The sequence below is a fragment of the Gadus chalcogrammus genome, chromosome 4 (assembly GCF_026213295.1).
Source record: "Gadus chalcogrammus isolate NIFS_2021 chromosome 4, NIFS_Gcha_1.0, whole genome shotgun sequence".
NCBI classification, from domain to species: domain Eukaryota; kingdom Metazoa; phylum Chordata; class Actinopteri; order Gadiformes; family Gadidae; genus Gadus; species Gadus chalcogrammus.
The window spans coordinates 28,915,825-28,941,331 of record NC_079415.1 but is presented as its reverse complement, the minus strand read 5'-3'; the positions used below and the strand labels follow the sequence as shown (position 1 = coordinate 28,941,331).

The 25,507-nt window shown below is 41.0% G+C and overlaps 1 protein-coding gene, 2 long non-coding RNA genes and 1 pseudogene across 5 annotated transcripts; 2 read left to right on the top strand and 2 right to left on the bottom strand.

Annotated features, from left to right (window-relative positions):
* Nucleotides 1-1,845: 1,845 nt before the first annotated feature.
* LOC130380322 (zinc finger protein 664-like) lies at nucleotides 1,846-7,869 on the bottom strand (annotated as a pseudogene).
* Nucleotides 7,870-9,738: 1,869 nt separating this feature from the next.
* LOC130380334 (uncharacterized) lies at nucleotides 9,739-11,989 on the bottom strand. The gene is made up of 3 exons (XR_008895270.1): nucleotides 11,804-11,989; nucleotides 11,102-11,309; nucleotides 9,739-10,104 (listed from the first exon to the last, which is right to left on the bottom strand). It is a non-coding gene; the product is annotated as an uncharacterized LOC130380334 (long non-coding RNA).
* A 419-nt stretch (nucleotides 11,990-12,408) lies between these two features.
* On the top strand, nucleotides 12,409-17,122 carry LOC130380326 (uncharacterized). Its single transcript, XM_056587497.1, has 4 exons — nucleotides 12,409-12,650; nucleotides 13,938-14,057; nucleotides 14,461-14,679; nucleotides 16,331-17,122. Exons 1-4 carry the CDS (start codon nucleotides 12,491-12,493, stop codon nucleotides 16,618-16,620), a joined length of 789 nt encoding a protein of 262 aa, XP_056443472.1. The 5' UTR covers nucleotides 12,409-12,490; the 3' UTR covers nucleotides 16,621-17,122.
* Nucleotides 17,123-23,178: 6,056 nt separating this feature from the next.
* Nucleotides 23,179-25,054, top strand: LOC130380330 (uncharacterized). Of its 3 annotated transcripts, XR_008895266.1 has the most exons (6): nucleotides 23,179-23,300; nucleotides 24,085-24,142; nucleotides 24,414-24,464; nucleotides 24,536-24,579; nucleotides 24,838-24,901; nucleotides 24,988-25,054. It is a non-coding gene; the product is annotated as an uncharacterized LOC130380330 (long non-coding RNA). The 3 variants fall into 3 exon arrangements; XR_008895267.1 differs by lacking the exon at nucleotides 24,536-24,579; XR_008895265.1 differs by having other exon boundaries at nucleotides 24,536-24,901.
* Nucleotides 25,055-25,507: the final 453 nt, after the last annotated feature.

Genomic DNA, 25,507 nt, shown 5'->3' with positions numbered 1-25,507 from the left:
GACATCCTTGATTTGCTTATACTCATCAACTTTAGGTCAACACTGGGATCTGGGATCAGCCATGACGGAGCAACTGAGCGACACACTGGAGGACAAACACTAACATCCCTGATACCAATGTCCTGCGCCACAGATTTAAGATTTTCTGCAAAGTTAGTTTTAGTTTTTCTTATTCCCATAAACTCCCAATGATCACTCAGTAGGTCTTTTGTTGGTAACACTTCCCTTTGTCCTTTGAGCTTCATTAGGTATTTCAAGCCAAGTTTATATCTTCTTAATACTAGCGGCATCTCATCCATTTGTATTAGTAATGCTGCTATTGGAGTTGTACAGAATGCTCCACAGGACACTCTTAAGGCTTTAGCTTGGACTATGTCTAATTTGTTTAACACTGAAAGAGCTGCTGATCCATAAACCATGCATCCATAATCAATTGCTGATCTTATCATTGCTCTGTAAATCCTCATCATTGATTCTCTATCAGCCCCCCAGTCTGAACCAGCCACACACCTAAGGACATTATTTATTTTCCCACACTTCAAAGCTACCATCTCAATATGCTTTTTCCCTGTCATTCTTTCGTCCAACCACATTCCTAGAAACTTAAAGTACTTGACTTTCTCAAGATTGTTGTCGCACAATTTAATTGTCTGCGATGGCATCTTTTTCTTATTTCCAAACACCATACACTTAGTTTTTTCTGAACGACACATCAAAGACGTATCAAAGTAAATGCATGTGGAACAATTTGGGGGCGGTGAATCCTCCTTGGTGCAGTTCACCTTCTGAACTGCAGCCACACACACACACACACACACACACACACACACACACACACACACACACACACACACACACACACACACACACACACACAAAGAAGAAAGACCGAACACAAACCCTACCCCTGTTACTGAACACACAACATGAAGGATTCATCAAGATAGGCTTGTTCTCCTTTCCCAACAGTAACTGAATTACTCAGAGTATTGAAGAAACACTTGTCACTACACTGTCTTGTGTTTCAACACATTGTAGTAATTTGGAGCTGATTGGACAATTCAGCCAATGAATCTAATAGCCTACCTCCCTCAGCAGCATTCGTGCATTGCACAATATAACTATATCCAGAGAGAAGTGATAGTTTGATAATTAGCAGAGAGCCGTAAAAGCACTTTCTACCCATTTCAGTGGAGGAATTGGACTCCTCAATCACGCAATGTTATACTTAAAAGGAACAAGTAAGTTACATATTAATTAAGTCTTTTGGCATGTATTTGCATTTGAAATAGACCTTGAGACTCGGGTAAAACACTATAGGACATTGATCATGATATGCCTCAATATCAGAATAACAACCATGGGTCTAATAGCAATAACTAGTGGAGTGAAAGTGAAAGCAGTGTAGGCTTGTCCAGGCCCTGCAAGTCAGGAATTAGGCAATGAATCGGAATACATTTTTAGCTAGTGGGCATCCCAGAAACCAATTCTATATTTTCTTGGGGAGGACCCCCGTCCATTACTGCACCCCACCCACGAATTGGATCACCAGCCGCCGCTGCAAACAGGGAGTGAAGGGGGACCAATGCTAGGAATCTTCTGACTTTGTCCCGTTAGAATAATGCTGCCTTCTAGAGGGAGGACCGGCCGAAACTGAGCATCACTGAGATCTAGACATTTAACCAGGGACCTTTTAAAATGGATCATCTTCAACCGTTATCGCCTATTATGATACAATCCATCCAAGGTAGTTAGCATTAAGCGCACGGAATGGAAAGGTCAGTGGAATGAACAGAATCATGTATAATGTGGGGTTCAATCGCAGTCTATTTCACAAGTGAACTTTGCAGGCTTTTTCTAATAACAAAGATAACGGTAATGACAATGTTGTGGCAATATCAAGCGTAACTTTAATATACAAATTATATGAACCCTCAACTCAATTTCAATGAATTTCTATCCATTCTCCATGGTCCTAGAGATACCTTCCGCCCTCTCTAATTGAAAGGTGTTTAGATAGTTTCCATTTGCAACTGTGGGCACCAAGTTTGATACTGAGGCCAATCCACAGACTTCTTTGCAATTTAACTTGGTCTCTCCTCTGGCCAATCCTAAACTCCACGAAGGCCCCTCCCCCTGACCTTTGTATTTACCCACGATGTGAACGTTTCCTATAAGAATCATGTACACCCATCGTCTCATTGACTGTATGCTTGGTAACTTTGCTGCCTGTATCTTCCCCTGATCAAGCTCTACATTAAATCAAATATTTTGCTGTCAGAAGTGTCCTAGAAATAAGTTATTCAACACAGACATCGATTATTAATAAAAACAGAAAGCGAATCAAAAGTTGAAAGCGTTTAATTGTGATAAAAAGAAAAACTAAAATCAGTAATTTAAACCAATACCAGACAGAGGTCTCAATCAAAGCGTCCCGTTACCCCGTGCCAAACTGTGCTTGAGCATGTGCAAACGCAAACTGTTTGGGTCGCTGTAGCTGGCGTTGCACTGCAGACACACGCAGGGCTTCTCCCCAGAGTGAGTCCTCATGTGGATCTTCAGGTTGCTTGTCTGACTGAAGCCCTTCTTGCATTGGTCGCACCTGTAGGGCTTCTCGCCGGAGTGAGTCCTCATGTGGATCTTCAGGTTACCTTTCACAATGAAGCCCTTCGTGCATTGGTCACACCTGTAGGGCTTCTCGCCGGTGTGAGTCCTCATGTGAAGATTCAGGCTGCCCTTCTGACTGAAGCACTTCGTGCATTGGTCACACCTGTAGGGCTTCTCCCCAGAGTGAGTCGACATGTGGAACTTCAGGGTGCCTTTCAGACTGAAGCACTTCGTGCATTGGTCACACTTGTAGGGCTTCTCGCCGGTGAGAGTTCTCATGTGGATCTTCAGGTTGCTTGTCTGACTTTAGCGCTTCGTACATTGGTCACACTTGTAGGGCTTCTCACCGGAGTGAGTCCTCAGGTGGCTCTCCAGGTCGCATTTCCGATGGTAGCTCTTCAGGCATTGGTCACACCTGTAGGGCTTCTCCCCAGTGTGAGTCCTCATGTGGATATTCAGCTGGCCTTTCTGACTGAAGCACTTCATGCATTGGTCACACTTGTAGGCCTTCTCGCCTGAGTGAGTTGTCATGTGGATATTCCGGTGGCTTGTCCGACTGAAGCACTTCGTGCATTGGTCACACTTGTAGGGCTTCTCCCCAGAGTGAGTCATCATGTGGCGCGTCAGGATGCCTTTCAGACTGAAGCACTTCGTGCATTGGTCACACCTGTACGGCTTCTCGTCGTTGTGGGTCCTCATGGGGACGATCATATTGGCATTGTTGGGAACAACCTTTCCACACAAGACACCGGGCCGGCCCTTGCGGCCGCCCTGATGCCCAGTCAGCTCCTCAAGGCGGACGAGCCGTACGCTGCAGTTCAGGCTCTTGGCCACGCTGTGGTCAGCGGACAGCGAGCTCAAGGACTCCAGTTCTGACGCGGCAAAGAGGGTGTCATGGCCGTCCACCGCCAGTGGGCCCTCCCCTTGTCCGTAAACGCTCGGGATGCGCAGCTCCCCGTTGTGACTTGACATGTGGGAGGAGCCAGGGGCGTCCACACGCAGACTCTCCGAGGTGGCGCCGCGCTGCGTGCTGCAGTCTCTGATGTCATCGTCTTCTTCAGAGAGGAAAACAGAGAAAGAGAGAAAGTTTTTAATGAATCATTTTCACAAAGCTACACAGTATGTACTTTGTACAAACTTGTGTATTGGAAGATTTATATTTTGACATTCTAACTTCTATTTGTTGATTATGCATTTTCCTTGTCGCCCTTTGGATGGTCAAGGGTTAAAGGCTCCTACTGGGAAGGCAAAATCGAGTACATTCTCAGTTGATCAAGGTTGTTTTGTACATGCCTTTATCACTAGTAAGCTTGATTACTGCAATGGTCTCCTTACAGGTCTCCCAAAACAAACTCTGAGGAAGCTTCAGCTTGTTCAGAATGTTGCTGCTAGAGTTCTAACAAAGACCAAAAAATTTGATCATATTACACCAATTCTGAAATCGTTACATTGGCTTCCTGTAGGTCAGAGAATTGATTTTAAAATCATGTTGCTTACCTATAAATCCCTACATGGTTTAGGCCCAAAATTATTAACTGATATGCTTCCACTACATCAGCCTTTTAGACCACTAAGAAGCTCTGAGACCAATCTGTTAATTATCCCCAGAGTAAACACAAAAAACGGGAAAGCAGGATTTAGTTACTACGCAACAAATAGCTGGAATAAACTCCCAGAGGATTTAAGACTTGCCCCAATTCTGAGCACCTTTAAAACAAGACTGAAGACTTTTATGTTTGCTATAGCTTTCTGCTAAATCTGAAATACATTGCACTTTCTAAAAAAGCTTTTTTAACTTTGCCTTTATTTTCTATTTTAATACTAAAATGCCTTTTAACTTCTATTTTTTGCATATGTTTTTCTTTTACTTACCTATTATTTTATTTTATTGTATGACAATGTTTATATGTGAAGCACTTTGAGTCTGCCTTGTGTATGAAAAGTGCTATATAAATAAAGTTGCCTTGCCTTGCCTTGCATAGATGCAATGTGTATTACTAACCTACGGCGGGCATGCCTCCACCAATATCCTCTTCAAGCTTGATTGAAATGGTGTCTGGGGTCTGCTGCTTTCCACATAAAGAAGGAAACACACACAAGACATATATTCTGTCATTTTCACAGAATAGTTTTCAATCCCCACTACCGACAGAATAGGCGTTTTTACATTGCCAAGCTGGTTCGGTCGCAAACGCGACCGAACCACGCCCTGCAATTGCACGCCCTGCAATTTCAATGTCTTGCCTGTGTATTTTTTTTTGTGGATTCAAGACCCTCGCATGCAAGAATGAGTTCACATCTGAGTGTAGGTTAAAATGCGATTAACTATTTACAAGTGCAAAAATGCCAAAATATTCTTTATTCTGCTAACCACCAGTTTCTCGCTGTGACTGGACCAGTGGGAGGAGCCAGGGGCGACCACCGCCAGAATCTTTGAGGTGGCGCCACGCTGAGTGCTACGGTCTCCAAAGGCATCGCAGTCTTCTGCAGAGGGAGAAAAAAAGGAAAAAGTAATTGTTTTGGTACATTATTTGCATAAAGGGAGGCATTGTGTATTTGTACACGTGAAAGAAACTCTTTAAATGTATGTAACATTGACACAGAGGGTTTAAAATGTGTACTGCTGACAAAGATTCACAGTTTTGGAGAGGGCCGTCTCCTCCAGCACCCTCCTCCCTAGACTCAAAGCTCAAGTGGTTGGCCAGGTTAAGGACACTCAACGAACACCAGCGCAAAGTGATCTGATCACAACATGGCATGCGAGACAAGCGCAATAATTATATTTTGACACTAAAAAGCAACAACGTCTCCTTCCCTCTAAGCCGATCAGCTAACATTCATGCATTATGAATTCATTAATGTTTGAGAATGATAAACCAGCTCATGTGGCATCTGTCTTGAAACCCTTCTGGGCTCTTGACTGATTCCATCTTTGAAATGCAACTCCGAAGTTTGACTCGTGTTTTAGCAGGGCGCTGGTCATGATGCTTTTCCAACGAGGACCAGGCTTTTTAGCGCAGGTAGAATCAAGTACATTCTCAGTTGATCATGGTTGTTTTCTTGCATAGATGCAATGTGTATTACTAACCTACGGCGGGCATGCCTCCACCAATATCCTCTTCAACCTTGATTGAAATGGTGTCTGGGGTCTGCTGCTTTCCACATAAAGAAGGAAACACACACACAAGACATATTCTTTCATTTTCACAGAATAGTTGTCAATCCCCACTACTGACAGATTTGGCGTTTTCACACTGCCAAGCTGGTTCGGTCGTGGCTTGGCACGCCCTGCAATTTCAATGTCTTGCCTGTGTATTTTTTTTTGTGGATTCAAGACCCTCGCATGCAAGAATGAGTTTACAGCTGAGGGTAGGCTAAAACGCGATTAACTATTTACAAGTGCAAAAATGCAAACATATTCTTTATTCTGCTAACCACCAGTTTCTCGCTGTGACTGGACGAGTGGGAGGAGCCAGGGGCGACCACACCCAGAATCTCTGAGGTGGCGGCACGCTGAGTGCTACGGTCTCCAAAGGCATCGCAGTCTTCTGCAGACAGAGAAAAAAAGGAAAAATGAATTGTTTTGGTACATTATTTGCATAAAGGGAGGCATTGTGTATTTGTACACGTGAAACGAACACCAGCGCAAAATTATCTGATCACAACATGACATGCGAAGCGCAATAATTCTATTTCGACACTATAAAGCAACAACGTCTCCTTCCCTCTAAGCTGATCAGCTAACATTCATGCATTATGAATTCATTGATGTTTGAGAATGATAAACCAGCTCATGTGGCATCTGTCTTGAAACCCTTCTGGGCTCTTGACTAATTCCATCTTTGAAATGCAACTCCCAAGTTTGACTCGTGTTTTAGCAGGGCTCTGGTCCTGATGCTTTTTCAAAGAGGACCAGGCTTTTTAGCGCAGGAAGAATCTAGCATCAGCCTAGAATCTATGCTGCCTACAATCTACCAAATCAAAGATAAAAAATACTCAATGCCCAGGTTTGGTTGCGAGCGTAAGTCACCATGGTGATACAGCGACGCTAAAAGAGATCGACTTTCATGGTACAGCTAACCCAGGCTTTCAGCACAACATACCTCGCTAACCCTCTGATCGAGCTTCGTAGTACAGGCCCCTGGATTGGGCTTCGCGGGTTTGTTTACCGGCGTTTCTATTGTTACCGGTCTTGCGTGTTCCAACAGTTTATTAGGTGTCATGCCGCTTTTCCACCGCACATGTAGCTCGACTCGACACGACACTACTCGACACGACTCGACACGGTAGCAGCACGGGTGCTTTTCCACCGCAAATAGTACCTCCGGGACGTGGGCGGGGTCGGCTGCGCGAAAGGGCCGTGACGTATTTTTGTACGCGACGCAAACAAGACCTACGCAACCCACACATGGACAGAACCCACATAACAACAATGGAGGACATCGATGCGATGGTATTCGTGTTCGTATTATTAGCTGGCATGTTGAAGAAGTTGAAGAAGTGCAATATGTTGGCTGCGGCGCTGCTATGGCTGTTACCAGCATGGTTGCCATGTCGCTCTCGTGACTTCGTCACCCTCTCTGACCAATCAGTGGCCGGCCGTCTGACGACGTCACCTTTTAGCATCGGCTCAGCCGCTTGGAACCTAGAGCGAGGCGGTACTAGAAAAAGCAGCCACTTCAGGTACCAGATACCATGTTTTCGCGGTGGAAACGCAAAAAATGCGAGCTGTGTCGAGTCGAGTCGAGCTGGTACCATGCAGTGGAAAAGCGGCATAATAAATCGCTGTCTAATCAATACTTCATTCACTGCCTCTTCCGTGGTTATTACAATATTATGAATAGACTGCTCTGTAAAAAAATAAATAATAATAATTATACCAGATACATTTTCAGTCACTACCCAGAATTCTAGGCGCATGTGCGCCCAAATTAGGCGCACTCTGGAGCCCTGTACACACATAAATGATACTATCTACCGTAACATCAGCGACAGTAACTTGGCTGTTAGCTGTAGCGCTAATGCTAAAGCAGCATTATAATGCTAACAAGGTAACCATATACAGTAAAGCAACACAATGATATGGCGTTAGTTAACTTACTTTTTCGAGTTTTGTGGCTGAGCCGAGGAGAGTTGGTACTGATCCAGACTTGATTTTCAGACGTTGAGCAAGTCCAGCTCTGTATTGGCCCAAGTTGAGGAAGCAGTCGTCAGTGAAATGTTTGGCGCTGCCGTGTTCTAGCAACGGGACGCCCATATGTTCCTGACCTCATCTTCTTCTTCTTCTTCTTGGGGTTTATCGGCGGTTGGCATCCACAACTTGGTGCATTACCGCCCTCTTCTGATCCAGTTAATGAATCAAAAAACAAAAATATCCAAACACTCACTCATTCACACCTTCTTTCTACTCTATATCCTACCATATAACCCTGTTTCTCTCAAAAAGCCCAACAATACTTTTATACAATTCCTCTTCATTAAACTTAAAATACTGGTAACACTTTATAATAAGGTGCCATAATAAATAGCAAACTAGTCATTACCTAATTCTTTGTTAATATTTGTTAATTGTTACTAAAATATCTATTTGGCACAAGTTAATAGTTTTTCCATCATTAATTAAATATTAGTTGTTTGCATACAATCTGTATGTTAATGTTTTAACAAATAGAAAACAATCTATTAACTAATATTGTATTAATATTTATTAATAGTTAACTAAATGTATTTTTGGCACTAATTAACAGTTATTTCTTACATTATTTAAATGTTAAATGTTTATTTACAAACTATATGTTAATGTAAAAGTTAATGAAATATTATTATTTAACTAATTGTTATTAAACTGTGCTTCTGCCTATCCCAATATGAACCACTCCTCATAGGACTCTTACAATGAAGTTGGTTAAGCTTAATTAATATATGAGTAATATATAACTATCAGTATGGGGGACCCTTATAATCAAGTTGGTTAAGCTTAATTAATATATTAGTAATATATAACTATCAGTATGGGGACCCTTATAATAAAGTTGGTTAAGCTTAATTAATATATTAGTAATATATAACTATCAGTATGGGGGACCCTTATAATAAAGTTGGTTAAGCTTAATTAATATATTAGTAATATATAACTATCAGTATGGGGACCCTTATAATAAAGTTGGTTAAGCTTAATTAATATATTAGTAATATATAACTATCAGTATGGGGGACCCTTATAATAAAGTTGGTTAAGCTTAATTAATATATTAGTAATATATAACTATCAGTATGGGGGACCCTTATAATAAAGTTGGTTAAGCTTAATTAATATATTAGTAATATATAACTATTAGTATTGGGGACCCTTATAATCAAGTTGGTTAAGCTTAATTCATATATTAGTAATATATAACTATCAGTATAGGGGACCCTTATAATAAAGTTGGTTAAGCTTAATTAATATATTAGTAATATATAACTATCAGTATGGGGGACCCTTATAATAAAGTTGGTAAAGCTTAATTAATATATTAGTAATATATAACTATCAGTATGGGGGACCCTTATAATAAAGTTGGTTAAGCGTAATTAATATATTAGTAATATATAACTATCAGTATAGGGGACCCTTATAATAAAGTTGGTTAAGCTTAATTAATATATTAGTATTATATAACTATTAGTATTGGGGACCCTTATAATAAAGTTGTAATAGTAATTATTAATTATTTGCAAATATTTATTTAACATTTATTAACGATAGCAAATATTTTCACTTTCACACTGGAAATGAATGATCTCAGCACACACTGTTGGGAAGGGGGATGGAAATATTTTATTTATAACTCTAACAAAGAACTCTCCAATAGCTTTTTTTTAAGATTTAATAGGTTTCTTAAAGGCACACAAGGCAAAGATGGGTGAGAGACGCTCCATTCACCCGGTAATTAGCCATTTAATCATCAGTGACTAAGAAACTGTTAAATTAACCTAAAAATGTTACCTGGTGTGCCTTTAATGAAAGACTGTGTATGTGTTTCAGAGATGTTTGTACATCTCTGCTATGTCATGCAAAATCCTACCCAATGGACCACTGTGGTACTTTTTTGCAATCCATTCATGCCGCTCAATCACATTTAGGTGGTCTGACAACAGTTCTTCTGTCCGGTTGCCCCTTTGTCTCCAGACCTGCTCCTTAACAGTTCGCCAAGCACGTTCAATGTGCTGTGTATGGTTTCCTGTAATAGGATCCATATACCACATACTGTGGTTTACAGTCAAGTGTCTGAACCCCAGATCATTAAGTACGCGGTATGACCGCCATTCATCACTAATGATGTAAGAGCCCATTTTTACATGTCGGCATAGCAAAGGGACAAGTTCTTGTCTGGTTCGCCTGTCCACCAGGCGCAGGATTGGTCTCTGACTCTTCCCATCACTTTTCTTCACGCCCAACATGCCAAAAACCCACTTTTTTCTTTTCCACCCCCCAGCCGCTCTGCCTCTCCCATACTATATTAAAACAAAACAAAAGAGAAAATGATCATGAAGGCAAGCAAGTCGCAGCAAAGCATAACACATTCTGTGTATAAGGGATGCATTACACAAGGATACAACAACGTTTTATTGTCACATGCACATAGTTACTGGTGTAAGAAATGCAATGAAATTGAGTTCGTAAAGATGTAAAGTGCATGTTGGACATTGGGGAGGGATTATTGAGGGATTGTAGGGTCGGCTTGGACATCACAGATAAAGACCTTGCCTCGTAAATCAATCGGTAATTCATTTGCGAAAACCGGTGCATCGGTTGAATTTGCCCCTGATCTAATGTTAACACTTTGAAAGGGATTAAACATGACGTCACCATGTAATCTGAGGGTCTACCTGTGCCAGTGGTGTGTATAACGAAGTTACAGATCAGCCCTATGCACGAACTCGAGACTCCCAATTATAAAAATACCAGACATGTGGTTTTAACAATGGAGAGTTAGCAGGGGTGTCGGCACTCTCCAAATCAGAGGCTGAACTCGTATGATGTTGTGTACTAGGCATAAGGTGATGAAGTGGTATGACGAATGGGCAAGAGCTGGGTGGGGTTTGCAGGCAGGAGGGGCGGGGGGCTTCCTGGTGATGGGCTATGGGGTGTGTGGAGTGGGGGGTGGTAGCAGGCGTTAGGGGGGAGGCGGGGGGGGCCTTACAATATACAGAATACATCAGTGGAGTTTTTTTTTGATGATGGGCAGAGCTAGGGGCCGAGCTGTCGGGGTAGAGTAGTGGGCCCATGTGGGTAAATGAGTGTGTGTAGGTTGGGGCTGAATGTGAAGAATGACACTTGGCCGAATGCAGAGGGGAATGGGTGCACAATGCGTGTGTATGCACTTTACTATTATCAATGTGTGTTGTTGTCAGTGATGTCTAACACTTAATTTTCCAGAATATTTTAATTATGGTAGTTACTCTGATATTTTATGTACATGTTATGAAAATTCAAACAATATTTTCTCACCTTTCTCTTATGTCTGAAGTGGCTTTCGTCGATCACCACATACTCGTGTCTTCCACCCAATCGCTGTCCCTTCCTTCTCCTTCTTCTATTAAGTGCCCAAATACATACTTCTCGTAGCTTCTTTGCCATCTTTGAAAGAGAGGTCGGACTCCTTGATATCTCATCCATCATCAGGTCAATCTGTCTTAAACGCAGTCCTTGTGAAAACCTGAAACAAAGCATCACAAATAATTAGCATTTCTTCAAATGACCCCCCCCCCCCTTCCACACACACACACACACACACACACACACACACACACACACACACACACACGCACACACACACACACACACACACACACACACACATACATACATAGACTGTAATAATATTCAGAAAATAGAAAGGACACGTGTAACACATTAGTAACAGAGCCGGTATGCGTAGGGCTTCACATCACACTGCAAGGCTTCACATCACATTTGAAATTGTGTAAGAGCATGACAGTGTTTATTTGGCTACAGGCTATTTTAATGTCACATTTTGGCTGCTGGTGTATGTGGTGCACTTTGGCAGAAGAGCCGTTCACTTCATTCTCACCTTTCCTTTCATTCTCAAGCTATACGTTAAAATAACATTACCAGAGGCTACATGCAGGCGCACAATGAAAACACTCCACTCATCTATCCTTAGCCTACATTATTGTGTCATAATCTTACCTGTAAATGAACCGTGACCAATCAAAAAGAGATAACTTGGACTGGCTGAAAATTGACTTGTGCCTTATAGACTGCTTCACTCTGTTCCTGTGATTGAAGCCCCCTCTGCACATCCTGCGGATTAAAATATAAATATATTTCTTTAACAAAAAAGTCAAAAGTAAATTTGACATTAAACTTAAGAAGAAGACCAACTTACCATTCCACGATACAAACTTACCAGTTTGTATCGTAAGCCTACTGACTTCAGTAGGGGTTTCATTCCGTCTATACACGGCACCTTCTCAACGAGCACATGAGATCGGTCGCCCAATGACAGACTCTCTCTACAGTCAGCTCGCGCAAGAAGGTGGAACGTAAGGGAGATACCATTTCCAGAACTTGGAAGGCCGTAATAACCATAGACATATACAATGGTAATAACTAGTAGGTTATGTGAAAGACCCAGAAACACAAATATGCGACGAGGCATAAAAAAAAAAAAAGATAATAATAACAATAATATATATATTTTTTTTTTTTTGCGACGAGGCAAAATACCGGACGTTTTTGGAATCCCTGCCGGACGCATTTTTTAGGTCTCGAAAAGAGGACATGTCCGGGAAAAAGAGGACGTCTGGTCACCCTACATTGATGCTCTTTTGATTGCGCAAGCCAGGCTCGCTAGTTTATTTGGAAGTGTACGTAATGTCGGCAGGCACCAGATCTGGGAAAGTTTTAAGAAAGAACACAACAGCAGCGAAGGACGACAAAATGCTCCCCTCCGCCTCCGCTCAAACATGTGACATCAACTTTGACAGTGGTGATGACTCCACAGATACCCCCCATGTCTCTGAACCGAAGAAAGGTAAGTTCGAACAGGTTATGACCTAGCATTATGTTCATAAAATTAGGCTATGCTTACTGGTTAGCATTAACACTGGCACCCTTTCCCACACATTGACGAGACTATGGCGCACCGCCATAGTCCGCCGCGTGGTGAGAAAATCGATTCATTGGCCGAAGCATGTCATGCACTGGTACGAGACCTAGATTTGTTTTTATTATTATTAATACATATTTATTACACAGTCGGAGTACATGTGGTTATTTTTGACTAGGTATTATGTAATTCTTACAACTTTTGTTACGACCACGGGTCGGAACAAATGGAGTGTCGAACTCTGACCGTAGGCCTATTAAAGCCTGAGCCTATTCAAATAACCTGAGGTGCGTTCACTTTCAGAATCGCAAACATGGGCGAACGTTCGCGAACGATTTTAAACATTTTCCGTTAAACGAACATAAGCAAGCAAACGTTTACGAACATAGGCAAACTGTCTGAAGAGGTAGTTCTCCACAAACAGAGATGGATCGCGGTGCTCTCTTCGGCTACGTGACATTCGTTGCCATGGCATTAAACTAAACTATATTGAAATCATTTACTCCTTTCCTACACTGAAAGCAATAGATAAAACGTTTCATATAGCCTATCTACACCCTTACTTCAACTGTTGTCTTTTGCATCCTAAAATGCGATTTGAACGTTATATCGCAGTAAGTGGGTACAACTTCGGTGACGTAGCCCTCTATTCTTGAATTTTCCGTACTGGTTGTCTGCAGTAGGCTTTCAACGAGGTCGACCACTTGCAAACCCTCTTCTGTAAACTCTTCCATTAACATGGAGGCTGCCGCTAATACCATGGCCTTCGTATCCATTTTTTTCGTTTACAGTTTGTTTAGAACGGTGTTCAAAAATCGTTCAAAATTAATTGTTTATGGTCAACGCGTTCGTTGCGAACGTTCGCCTATGTTCGCTGAACTTGAACGCACCTCAGGTCTTGTCATAGTGTATAAAAATTATTATTCTGCATGAATTACATTACAGCTTAGTGGCTACTTTACAGCTGAGTAACTACTTAAATGTCCAAAATACTCTAAGCTATTCATGAGAACGGCAATATTTTGCTCCTAACAGTAACTTTGATGCACAATACTTTCAAAATCTCTTACTTTCAAAAGTTATGGCTAGATAGACAATGTTCGTGGTATTTGTTACCGAATTTGCTATAACATAAACAGGCTGTGTTAAAAAAAATTATTAAATTGCTGTGTGTTAGCTGTACAACTATGCTGAAATGACGTTTTTTGACAGGTGACCGGTCACCAACGGTGAAGAATCTCCTCCAAAAGGCCAAGATGAGAGAGCGGTCTCAAGATAAGAAACTCCAGAAAGTGATAAAGGAGAGGGATGCTCTTCGCAAACAACTGGCATGTAAGGTTCAACAAGCCTACATTTTCGGTGTATGACACAAAAATGTATACAGTGTCAGTCAAACATATACCTATTCCAAGTAGGAGGTTAAGTGGTACACCTGGTTAGTTAAGTTAGAGGAAGTGGTAAACCTCCTTATAGTAGCCTGCTGGCTTTCTGTAGTTAAGAGAATGGAGACTCCAGACTCTTCTATTATCATATTTACCACTACCTCTAGCTTTACTTACCCTGGTTCGACACTTAACCACCTAATAGTAACCACCTAATAGTAACACATCCCAGGTCTAGGGTTATTTTGACTTTACACAAAATATTACCTTTGTTGGAACAAAAAGGAAGAAATGGTATTCTGTATAAGGCATCAGCAATATCTGTTTAATCTTTGTTTTTTTGTACTGTCTAGACCTGTCTAAAGCTCCCAGAGAAGAACAATCTTCAGAGGAAGACACTGCCTCCTGCTCATCATTGTCTTCAATGAGCCGGTCCTCCTCCTGTTCTTCCTCCTCCTCCTCAGATGAGAAGATGAAACGAAAGGGCAAGGGAAAACTCAGACTTTCAAAGACAAAGAACAAAATAAAGAAGGCCAGGAAGCACCACAAAGTGACTGATGTCCGCAAAAGAGGTAAAACTCCAGCAAAACGTTGAATCTATCCTTTATGGAACAAATTCATTTTCCACCTCCCCTTGTCTTCAACATTTGAGATTGACCTTTCTCCAGGTCATTCAGCCTTTCTCTGAGTTTGACCAGAGAGGTTAAAAGTGAAGCGAGAAGCACAAATGTCTGTTAAATTCTGTGTTCTATTTTCAGAAGGGGGAGGGGGGGAAATCCCAGAGTCGAGCCCTCATACCTCATACAGAAGTTAATTGAAAAGTTTACATTGTGACGTTATGTGACACTCCCACTTATGCAGACTGGAACTATTCACGTTTACTCCCATTGTAGTCTGGCTGAGCGGAAATGGACAGCGTCTATTGCGCTAGCGTCAGATTCCACCGCTACTCCTCCCCTTCCGGTTTCTGGCTTTCCCGTATTGCGCACCGCTGCTGCTTCCCGGGGTTAGCCCCGCCCCTACGATTATGATTGGTTTAAAGAAATAAAAACAGGCCAGCCCAGTTTCCCCACGGATAGACGGCTCTAAATAGCGTGGTTCCAGACCATTCTACTTGCTGTAGTTTGGTCTGGCTTTGCGAGACTACTCCCATTGTAATGTATTATGTTGCTCTACCTTGGTCAGTAACTTTGGTCTGACAGTAGTACTTTAAGCTCCAGCCTAGCATAGATTATTGAATCAGATTAGCCCATTAGCATCTCGCCTGTTAGTATCTTGCTCAAAAGTGACTAAGAATTCAAAGAAAAATTCTAATTAAAACTTGATCCTTCTGTAGTTGCAAAGAGTACAAAGACAGTGGATAATGAAATGTGGCGATTTTCTATTCCTATAAAACATGGAACTATACTCTCATTCCAGCATAGTAAATTAGGACATTTGCTGACACATCTGAAAATAGTCCCTCCATGTGTTAAAAGGATTATCAGGAGTGAATCAACCCGTAGCCCTGTTGTTTGAGGCTGCCGGGTGCTGTCAATAGGTATCAGAACGACAGCAATAGTTACAACGTAGACCAGATGCGGGCATAGGAAAACGAAACTCACATGCCCTCAGTAGTTAGCGTTGGCTGCCGTTTCGCTATTTGGTCTACCGTGCATGGAATTCTGTCGTTCTCATGCCTATCGACAGCACTTGGCAATGCGAAACAACAGGGCTACAGGTTGATTCACTCCGCATAATCCCTTTAAGTCAAGTAGTGCAAACCACGGTATTGATCACCATGTTCATTCTCTGTTGGTACACTTTGTAATTACTGAAGTATTACACAGGGAAAATATCAGATTTCTTAGTTACGTTTGAGCAAGATGCTAATGGGCGAGATAATGGTCTAATCTGATTCAATGATCTATGCTTGGCTGGAGCCAAAAATGCTACCGTCAGACTCAGAACGGCTGAATGAACTGGAGAAAGGTCAATCTCAATTAGGCTACTTAACTCGAGGGAAAGTGGAAACTGGTGTAATTCCCCAAATGGTGACGTATCCCTTTAATTCTACCCTAACATAAAGTGGACCTATTTAAAGGAGCTAGGTGGAATTCTGTCTTGTCTTGTATGCTGCCACATAACAATACAATAAGCATTTCAACTCATAGCACTGTTGTGAACACACATTTTTATGTACCGTCCATAATGTAGTTTTTCTTTATGATTTGCTCCTTGCAGCCCGTGGCCCTTTTGAAGTGATAAGAAGATACAAGAAGGTCCTGAAAGCATACAATCGGGGCTTGAAATTGTCGGCTTCCTGTGCATACGCAGGGGTGAACGAACTCACAGTCAGGTCCACGGCAAGCATTGCAGAGCTGGCAACAGCGTCACCTGCCGAGTTCACAAAGCTCCTCGATAAAACCAAACAGGGAAAGCTGAAAGATGTAGCAAATTTATGCGAAAACTACATTAAAGGTGATGCTCAGGTTCAGACAAAAATAGATGACTTAAAAAGTCAATGCAAATGAATCCCGTATGCAAAGAGAGCATAATTATTATTTTTTTACCCGTTCGTGTTGTTTTTTTCTAGTGTGGTTAAGAAATATTGCCTGTCTCTCACTCTGTCTTTCCCTCACTTTCTTGTGCTCTGTCTCACTGTCTTTCTCTCTTTTTCTCACGCTCTGGTTGAACCCCTCTCTCTTTCTCTGTTTATTTGATATACCATTTTATACATTCTGTTGGCATTCTAGTTTGATCATCTTTTGATCAGTTTAATGATCAGTGTTCCAGTAGACCATCAGGTTAACTATCAGTGGTCAGTGTTCCAGGAGAAAACAAAAAGCTATTTGTGAGCTCTTTGAGAGTCCTTTGTTAGAGAGTTATAAATAAAGTATTTTCATCCCCCTTCCCAACAGTGTGTGCTGAGATCATTCATTTCCAGTGTGAGAGTTAAAATATTTGCTATCGTTAATACATGTTATAATAAATATTTGTAAATGATTAATAATTACTGTTCCAACTTTATTATAAGGGTCCCCAATACTAATAGTTATATATTACTAATATATTCATTAAGCTTAACCAACTTGATTATAAGGGTCCCCCATACTGATAGTTATATATTACTAATATATTAATTAAGCTTAACCAACTTTATTATGAGGGTCCCCTATACTGATAGTTATATATTACTAATATATTAATTAAGCTTAACCAACTTGATTATAAGGGTCCCCTATACTGATAGTTATATATTACTAATATATTAATTAAGCTTAACCAACTTTATTATAAGGGTCCCCCATACTGATAGTTATATATTACTAATATATTAATTAAGCTTAACCAACTTTATTATAAGGGTCCCCCATACTGATAGTTATATATTACTAATATATTAATTAAGCTTAACCAACTTCATTATAAGGGTTCCCCATACTGATAGTTATATATTACTAATATATTAATTAAGCTTAACCAACTTTATTATAAGGGTCCCCCATACTGATAGTTATATATTACTCATATATTAATTAAGCTTAACCAACTTTATTATAAGGGTCCCCCATACTGATAGTTATATATTACTCATATATTAATTAAGCTTAACCAACTTCATTGTAAGAGTCCGATGAGGAGTGGTTCATATTGGGATAGGCAGAAGCACAGTTTAATAACAATTAGTTAAATAATAATATGTCATTAACTTTTATATCAACATATAGTTTGTAAATAAACATTTAACATTTAAATAATGTAAGAAATAACTGTTAATTAGTGCCAAAAATACATTTAGTTAACTATTAATAAATATTAATACAATATTAGTTAATAGATTGTTTTCTATTTGTTAAAACATTAACATACAAATTGTATGCAAACAACTAATATTTAATTAATGATGGAAAAACTATTAACTTGTGCCAAATAGATATTTTAGTAACAATTAACAAATATTAACAAAGGGTTAGGTAATGACTAGTTTGCTATTTATTATGGCACCTTATTATAAAGTGTTACCAAAATACTTTCCAAAGTATACTCCTGTATACCCAATTCTCTCAATTGATTTTTCATACTTTCCCTCTCCATCCCATAACCACTACAGTTCATTAAAACATGTTCCACTGTCTCCTCTACCTGGCACCCCTCACATAATCCAGTGGGGTGTTTTCCTATCAAATTCATTGTTTTATTTAGTGCACTGTGCCCCAACCTTAACCTAATCAAAATTTGTTCATCCTTCCTCTGACCACTATACCTTATTTTATCATTAACACTTTTTTGAATATTATATAAATATCTCCCTTTCTCCTCACTGTCCCATTTGTCTTGCCACATCTTGTTAACTTTTCCCCATATCAGGCTTTTAACTTCTGCCTTACTTAAACTGATATTCATTTCTACTTTTTCCTTCTCCAATGCCTTCTTCGCCATCTTATCGGCTTTCTCATTTCCCTTCACCCCTACATGAGCTGGAACATGAGCTGGAACCCTCCCCTGCTGAACGATTCTCGTAATCGACTGTAGAACTTCATACAACAAACCTTGGCGACTACTTGAATAAAAAGACCTCATACTTGCCAAAACTGATGCTGAATCTGTACAGATCACAATTTTTCCAACTGAACTTGATTCCACCCATTTTAAAGCGACCAGCACCCCCAACATCTCCACTGTATAAACGCTTAAATTATCTGATGTTCTTCTATTAAACTCTATTCTTTTTGATGGAACAACTACTCCAAACCCTGTCGCTCCTGTCTCAGGTTGTTTGGCACCATCTGTAAAAACATGAACATACTCACTGTGCTCTATAAGAAGATGAATATTAAAAACACTAGCCAGGTCTTTCTGTTCTCTCTCTCTCTTCTTTATACCCAACACAAACCAGTCCACCTCTGGCCACACCATCCTCCATGGCGGCATTAATGGATATACCACTGTTGGACTAAGCTTCAATTCACCCACACCAAACTCTTTCGCTATATCATTCCCCACCCGACCAAAATGATTCCTCTCACACTTCCCATAAACCCAGCACTCTTTCAACACACCTTTTGTGGGGTGAGACTCACTGTGCCCTCGCAGATTAGCCCAATAGTTCCCCATCAAATGTTTCCTTCTCAACTCCAGTGGCATTTCCCCCATTTCTACCTGCAGAGCAGGCACTGGTGATGATTTAAAAGCCCCACTGCATACCCTTAATGCCTTAGCCTGAATCACGTCCAGCTTTCTCAAGAGAGACACTGCGGCTGACCCATACACTATACACCCATAATCAAACACAGATCTAATCATAGCTACATATATAGTCTTTAAAGCTGAACAGCTCGCTCCCCAATCCCTACCAGTCAAACATCTCATCACATTTATTACCTTTTTGCATTTATCCTCAATCATCCTAATATGGTCTGCCCACGTTACCCTAGAATCAAAAATAACTCCCAAATATTTAAATGAGCCAACTCTTTCCAACTCTTTCCCATACATCCTCAATTTCATCCCATCCTCAATTCTTTTCCTAGTGAAAAATACAGTTTGCGTTTTCTCTACCGAAAATCTGCACCCCCAGTCAAATCCCCACTCTGTCACCCCATCAATTGCAGACTGGACTTTACTAATAATATGCATCACATTTCTTCCCCTTTTCCACAAAGCCCCATCGTCTGCAAACAGAGAACTTCCTATATCCTCTGGTACCTTTGAAAAAACATCATTTATCATGATTATAAATAATAAAGGACTAATTACACTTCCTTGGGGAGTGCCATTCCCCACCATATACTTATTTGACAATTCAGACCCAATCCGGACTTGTATTTTTCTGTCAAAAAAAATTTCTTTATCCAGTTAAAAACCCTTCCACCTACTCCCATATTATACAACTTAATTAACAAACCTTCCCTCCACATCATGTCATATGCTTTTTCGATATCAAAAAACACTACCACCACTGACTCTTTGTTTGCCTGTGCTTTCCGTATCTCATTTTCAAGCCTTACCACTACATCCATTGTATGTCTCCCTTTTCTGAAACCACTTGACAACACTTGACTCAACAACCCTTTCTTCTCAAGCTCATACGTTAACCTTTCTGTCACTGTCAATCTCTCCATTATTTTACATATGTTAGACGTTAATGCTATTGGCCTATAACTAGAAGGTTTACCTGGATCTTTCCCTGGTTTCCTAATCGGAATCACCACCGCTTCCTTCCATACACTTGGTAACTTTCCCTCCACCCATACTCTATTATATAGTTCTAACAATTTTTCCATTCCTCTTTCTCCTAGATGTTTTAACATTACATAGATCACCTGATCTCCCCCTGGAGCTGAGGGCTTTGCTTTTTTAATTGCTCTCACAAGCTCTGCCATTGTAAATCCATCATCTATTTTCTCCCTAGTATCTACTCTCCTAACTAGCACATCAGGATAATTACTCAAAGTAACTTCTCTTCTCCTTCTCCCTTCCACTTTCAACTGATCAACACTATGCACCTTAGCAAAAGATTTGGCCATCAAATCAGCCTTATCTTTATCACATATAGCAGTTTGCTCCTCTAACGTAATCACTGGGTACTCCCACTCTCTTCTATCTCCTCCCATCTTCCTTATCATTCCCCACACTTCTCCTACCGGTGTTGTTCTTCCTATCTTACCACAAAACTGTCTCCAGCTTGCCCTCTGTGTTCTCTTTGTAACTCTCTTTACCAGTGCCTGTGCCCTCTGATACTCCACCAAACTTTGTGTATTATGCTCTCTTTTGACTTTCCTAAATGCTTTGTTTCGGGCTTTAACTGCCTTGGAACACTCCTCTGTCCACCAAGGAACTAACTTCCTATCCCTTCTATTTTTACTTCTTGGAATAGATTTACTTGCTGCAGCAATAATTGCTGATGTAACACTGTTATTTACTGTATCTATATCTCCACTAGTAACAACTGAAACCATAACTTCTTCACTGACCAACTTAAATATACCCCAATCTGCTTTACTATACACCCATTTCTGAATTACATTTCCAACAATCACTTCTCCTCTTCCTCCTACTGAACAAAGTAACACATAGTGGTCACTACCTAAAGATTTACCTGTCAAAACCTCCCAGTTACTGATCCCTGCCAAACTTACTGACACCAACGTCAGATCCAACACTGACTCATTACTTGTTCTTATATCCATCCTTGTCCCCCTCCCATCATTCAAACAAACAAGATTATTGTCCTCCATGAACTCTTCAATCACTTTCCCATTCGTGTCTGTATGATTCCCTCCCCACATTGTGTTATGAGCATTGAAGTCTGCACACCATATTATCCTGTGTCTTTCTATACCTTTAATCCTAACTAGTTTATCATTCTCTAACCTTTGACATGGATTATAGTAATTAACAACAACAAACTCCTCTCCCCCCTCCCATACCTCCACCACTATATACTCTTGTTCCGTTCCAATATCTAATACCCTGTATGATATACCTTGCTTGATAAATGTTACACACCCTCCACCAACCCCTTCACCTTCACTCCTGTCTCTTCTTATACCTACATATCCATAGATAACAAAATCTAACACTGGTTTCAAAAACGTTTCTTGAATGCATATTACTTGTGGTTTTTCTTTCATTTGACTTAAAAAATATTTAAACTCCCGGCCATTTGCCACCAAGCTCCTAGCATTCCACTGTAGAATTTTCACCATGGTTATGATGTTTTCTCACCGGCTCCTGACTACTCTGTGTATTTATCTCGGCTACCAAAGCCTCCCATTTTAACCCTTCCATCCCCAAATAATCCTTGGCTGCCTTAGCTATTATCTGTATGCTCGTTGTCTTTGATGTGGAGTCTCTAGTGGAGTTTATCACTGCTGCAACAAAGTTTTACCACTTTCACTGCCTCTGCATAGGTCACTTTGTCCAACACTTTTACCTTCTGAACTGCAACTTCCTCTTTCATTATTTCACAGCCTCCAAATGTGACGACATGTTCACCCCCACAACTACAACATTTTAACTTGGCCCCCTCACACTTCCCATACTCATGATCCCCTGAGCATTTCGCACACCTCCTCTTTTCCTTACAGATTTTAGCGATGTGCCCAAATCGTTGACACTGAAAGCACCTCATTGGCTTAGGTATGTAAGCCCTCACATAGAAACACAGGAACCCTAGAAATACTCTATCTGGTAATACATCTCCTTTAAGCTCCACCAATACAGATTCACTCATTTCCTTTTCAGGGCCCCTTGTCATCCTCTTAATACTAATCACTTCTATGCCTTTGGCCACCAAGTTCTCTTTAATCTCCTGCTCCTCAATATCCAGAGAGATTCCTGTTATCACCCCTTTGCAACGTTTCTCTCTCTGCAATCCAACCTGCACCACCTTCACCACTTTGTTAACACCAACCATTGTTAGATTCTTTGTCAGAACTACCTGAAGCTCATCCGAGCAACCAATCAACAGATTTCCATCTCCTAAAACCCTAGCAAACTTTATATCACCGCACTTTCCTGTCAACTCCTTTGTTAGCTTTGACGGGTTCATTTTTCCTATACCTCCCTCCTCAGCAAACCGGACTATCATTTTGACATCTACCTTTTTCTCAACTCCCTCCTCCTCACTTGAGTCACTCACCATCTCCGTTTCGATACCATCTACACTATTAAATGTTCTCGCTCTTTTAACATCTTTTCCTTCTCTTCCCTGAATCTCCTCTTCTCTTCCTTCCTCGCTACTACTACTGCCTCTTCCCCTACACTGCCCCTTTTCTCCTACCTCCCTTTCTTCCCTCCCCTTACCTTTACTCCCTTTAGTCATCCTATACACTAGATAGAAAAGACGGGAAAAATTATAAAAGAGAAAGAAAAGAAACGGGCACCTTTCCGGACCTATACAGGTCGTCGGTCGGAACCCGCCTCTAGAAAACCACCTAACTCTAACCCCCACCAAGTGATACCCTTTTCCTTTATTACCTATGAACCACAATCACACAAGTCCAACAAAAAAGCTCAAAAAAAGTTTGTCTCTACAACCGGAGCAGCAGCTTCTCGAGCAGCGACCGACCGCGTTCCCTGAGAAGGGTCCAGCTGCAGGCTTGGGCGTTCCCGTCATGACACAAAAACGCCCATCGGGCGTTCCCGTCATGACACAAAAACGCCCATCAGGCGTTCCTGTAGCGTTTCATCGATCACTCAAGAAGAGGTGAGTGAGTTTCGCAAGGCATGCTGGGTATGCTACCCTTCCTTTTTTGGCGGTTTTACCTCGTAGTAACTTTCCAGAAAAACGAAAGGGTTATGGTCAGAGATTATGTCAGTAAGTATGATATTGTTTAATTGACAACATTGGCTGTGAAGTATTCTCATTTAAATCACTGATAAGCTGTGGTATCGTTGTATCCGAATTCGAATCGGATATAAATACTCGTGACAAGCATGGTTCGGTGGCAGCGAATGCTATGCTATCGTCCATAAACGTTGAATATACTATTCAGAAATCAGCAACGTTTAAGACGGTTTGTAGGTAGAGGGTAAAGTTTGCAGCGAAGGCTTTGCCGATTATTTTACTGTGAGGTTAACATTACCAAAGTACATTGTTAAGTTGGATGTTAAGGTGTCAGCTGGCATGGTAAGAGGCATGAAATCGCGGCCACTCTGCTTCGTTGTGGTGACACACGCATCGGATTAAACTGTGCATGTAAACGTACTAGTACGTCTAAACTAACTAGTATGTTTACATGCATGGCATATCAAAGAATTCTGTCAGTTCGGTCGCGGCGCAACGAATGAATAAAGATCGTTAGCACTCTGAAAAACAGATGACAGATGTGCCCTCAGTTACTACTTTATTACCTCGTTGATGACCAACGTTTAGGAAAACATGTACTTTTAATTCACCCTTGGGTGAAATCGAAGTGTAGTGTGTACTGAATGCGTGTTGATGATGATGCATATGAATTGCAACTTACACGTCTTCCAAACCTTTTCAGTACCCTGGCACATGCTTTGTCCAATGGACCATGGAAGGGACTTTACTTGGCTGACGAGGTAAAACGTGTGGCTGGCGCACGATTCATTGCATCTCGTAGAGTAGCATTCACTGGTAGACAGGCAGGCCTCTAGATTGTTTATTATGATTTAATGAAGTGTTCCTATGTGACGCTCATGGGCCCTGGTTGCTGCTAAATGCTTGTTGAAAGTGCATTGTGCACTTTTTGTATGTAGTTACAAAATGAGGGTGGATATCACTTTATAGTTTATAGGCATTATATACTAATAAGAATCATTGACAAATCACATTCCCCTTTTACCACCACAGGACGCACCTCACCAGTATCAGAGCAACAGCTGTGGGGTGTTTATGCTGATGGTGAGATGCATTATTTTCAGAAATTATGACTAGTTTGCAAAACAACTAACTCATTTGCATGTTAATTTCAGTACGCAATGTATTCTACCCTCAAAAGCAATATGATTTCAGTGAGGTGAGTTCTTTCTAATCTCAATCAGATGTGTAGCATGAAATATAAGGCTTTTAATAATTTAGTCATCCTTACTGGAGGCTACAATTAACATGCATCATAGGTCATACACATTACTTTGTCTTCAGGTACTGCACTTACGGGAGGAGATGGCTACATCTTCACAATAATTTACACTGCCATAGTACACTGCTAAACAGTACTGTAACATGGATTTGTATTGGGCTATGAAGTCATTTAAAGCATAATTTTACTTTTCAGGGGGACATGCTCTCTATCAGGAGGTGGTGGTTTGACAGCTGTTGGAGACCTTTATGCTTGAAAGGTTTATATACTGTGTCCATGTTGCTATTTACTTATTTCTGGTGCTCACGAAGATCGTAGCCAATACACTTGTCTCTCCGTCTCTAGGCTAGCCCTGCAGAACTAGCTGGCTCCTTCTCACCCTCTCCATCTCCCCATCTCAGTCACACCTTCCAATCACTCAGCAGTGAAAGGTATTACATACTATGTCCATACTTTTCTATTTACGTATATTCTCTCTTGCTCTTTCTCAGACTTTTGATCGATCAGTGATTGCCTTTTTGTTTAATGGTGTGGGTAGTGTTGGTCTGGGCTTGTGTGATTGAAGGTTGATCATAATCCCTGTTTCTCTCCCTCTCTCTCGCTCTCCTTCACTCTTTTTTGGCTCTCTCGCTCTCTCTAGCCCTGCAGGACTAGCTGGCACACCAAGCTCACCCTCTCCATCTCCCCATCTCAGCTACACGCTCCAATCTGGCACAACAGAGGACAGGCCATTCTTACCACCCGAAGTCCTTCAGCAAATTGTACAAGAGACGCTGAGACTGGACATGGCGATGCTTGGCGTGTTCAACAGGGTTTCAAACACATTCCGAGAACTTATCAAGCCTCTCCATCATTCCATATATAT

Excerpts from the sequence above, each read along its gene's own strand:
- LOC130380326 (XM_056587497.1), top strand. The coding sequence starts at position 12,491 with ATGTCGGCAGGCACCAGATCTGGGAAAGTTTTAAGAAAGAACACAACA. Across the intron at positions 12,651-13,937 it reads TGTCTCTGAACCGAAGAAAG|GTGACCGGTCACCAACGGTG; the intron begins GTAAGTTCGAAC and ends GTTTTTTGACAG. Across the intron at positions 14,058-14,460 it reads TCTTCGCAAACAACTGGCAT|ACCTGTCTAAAGCTCCCAGA; the intron begins GTAAGGTTCAAC and ends TGTACTGTCTAG.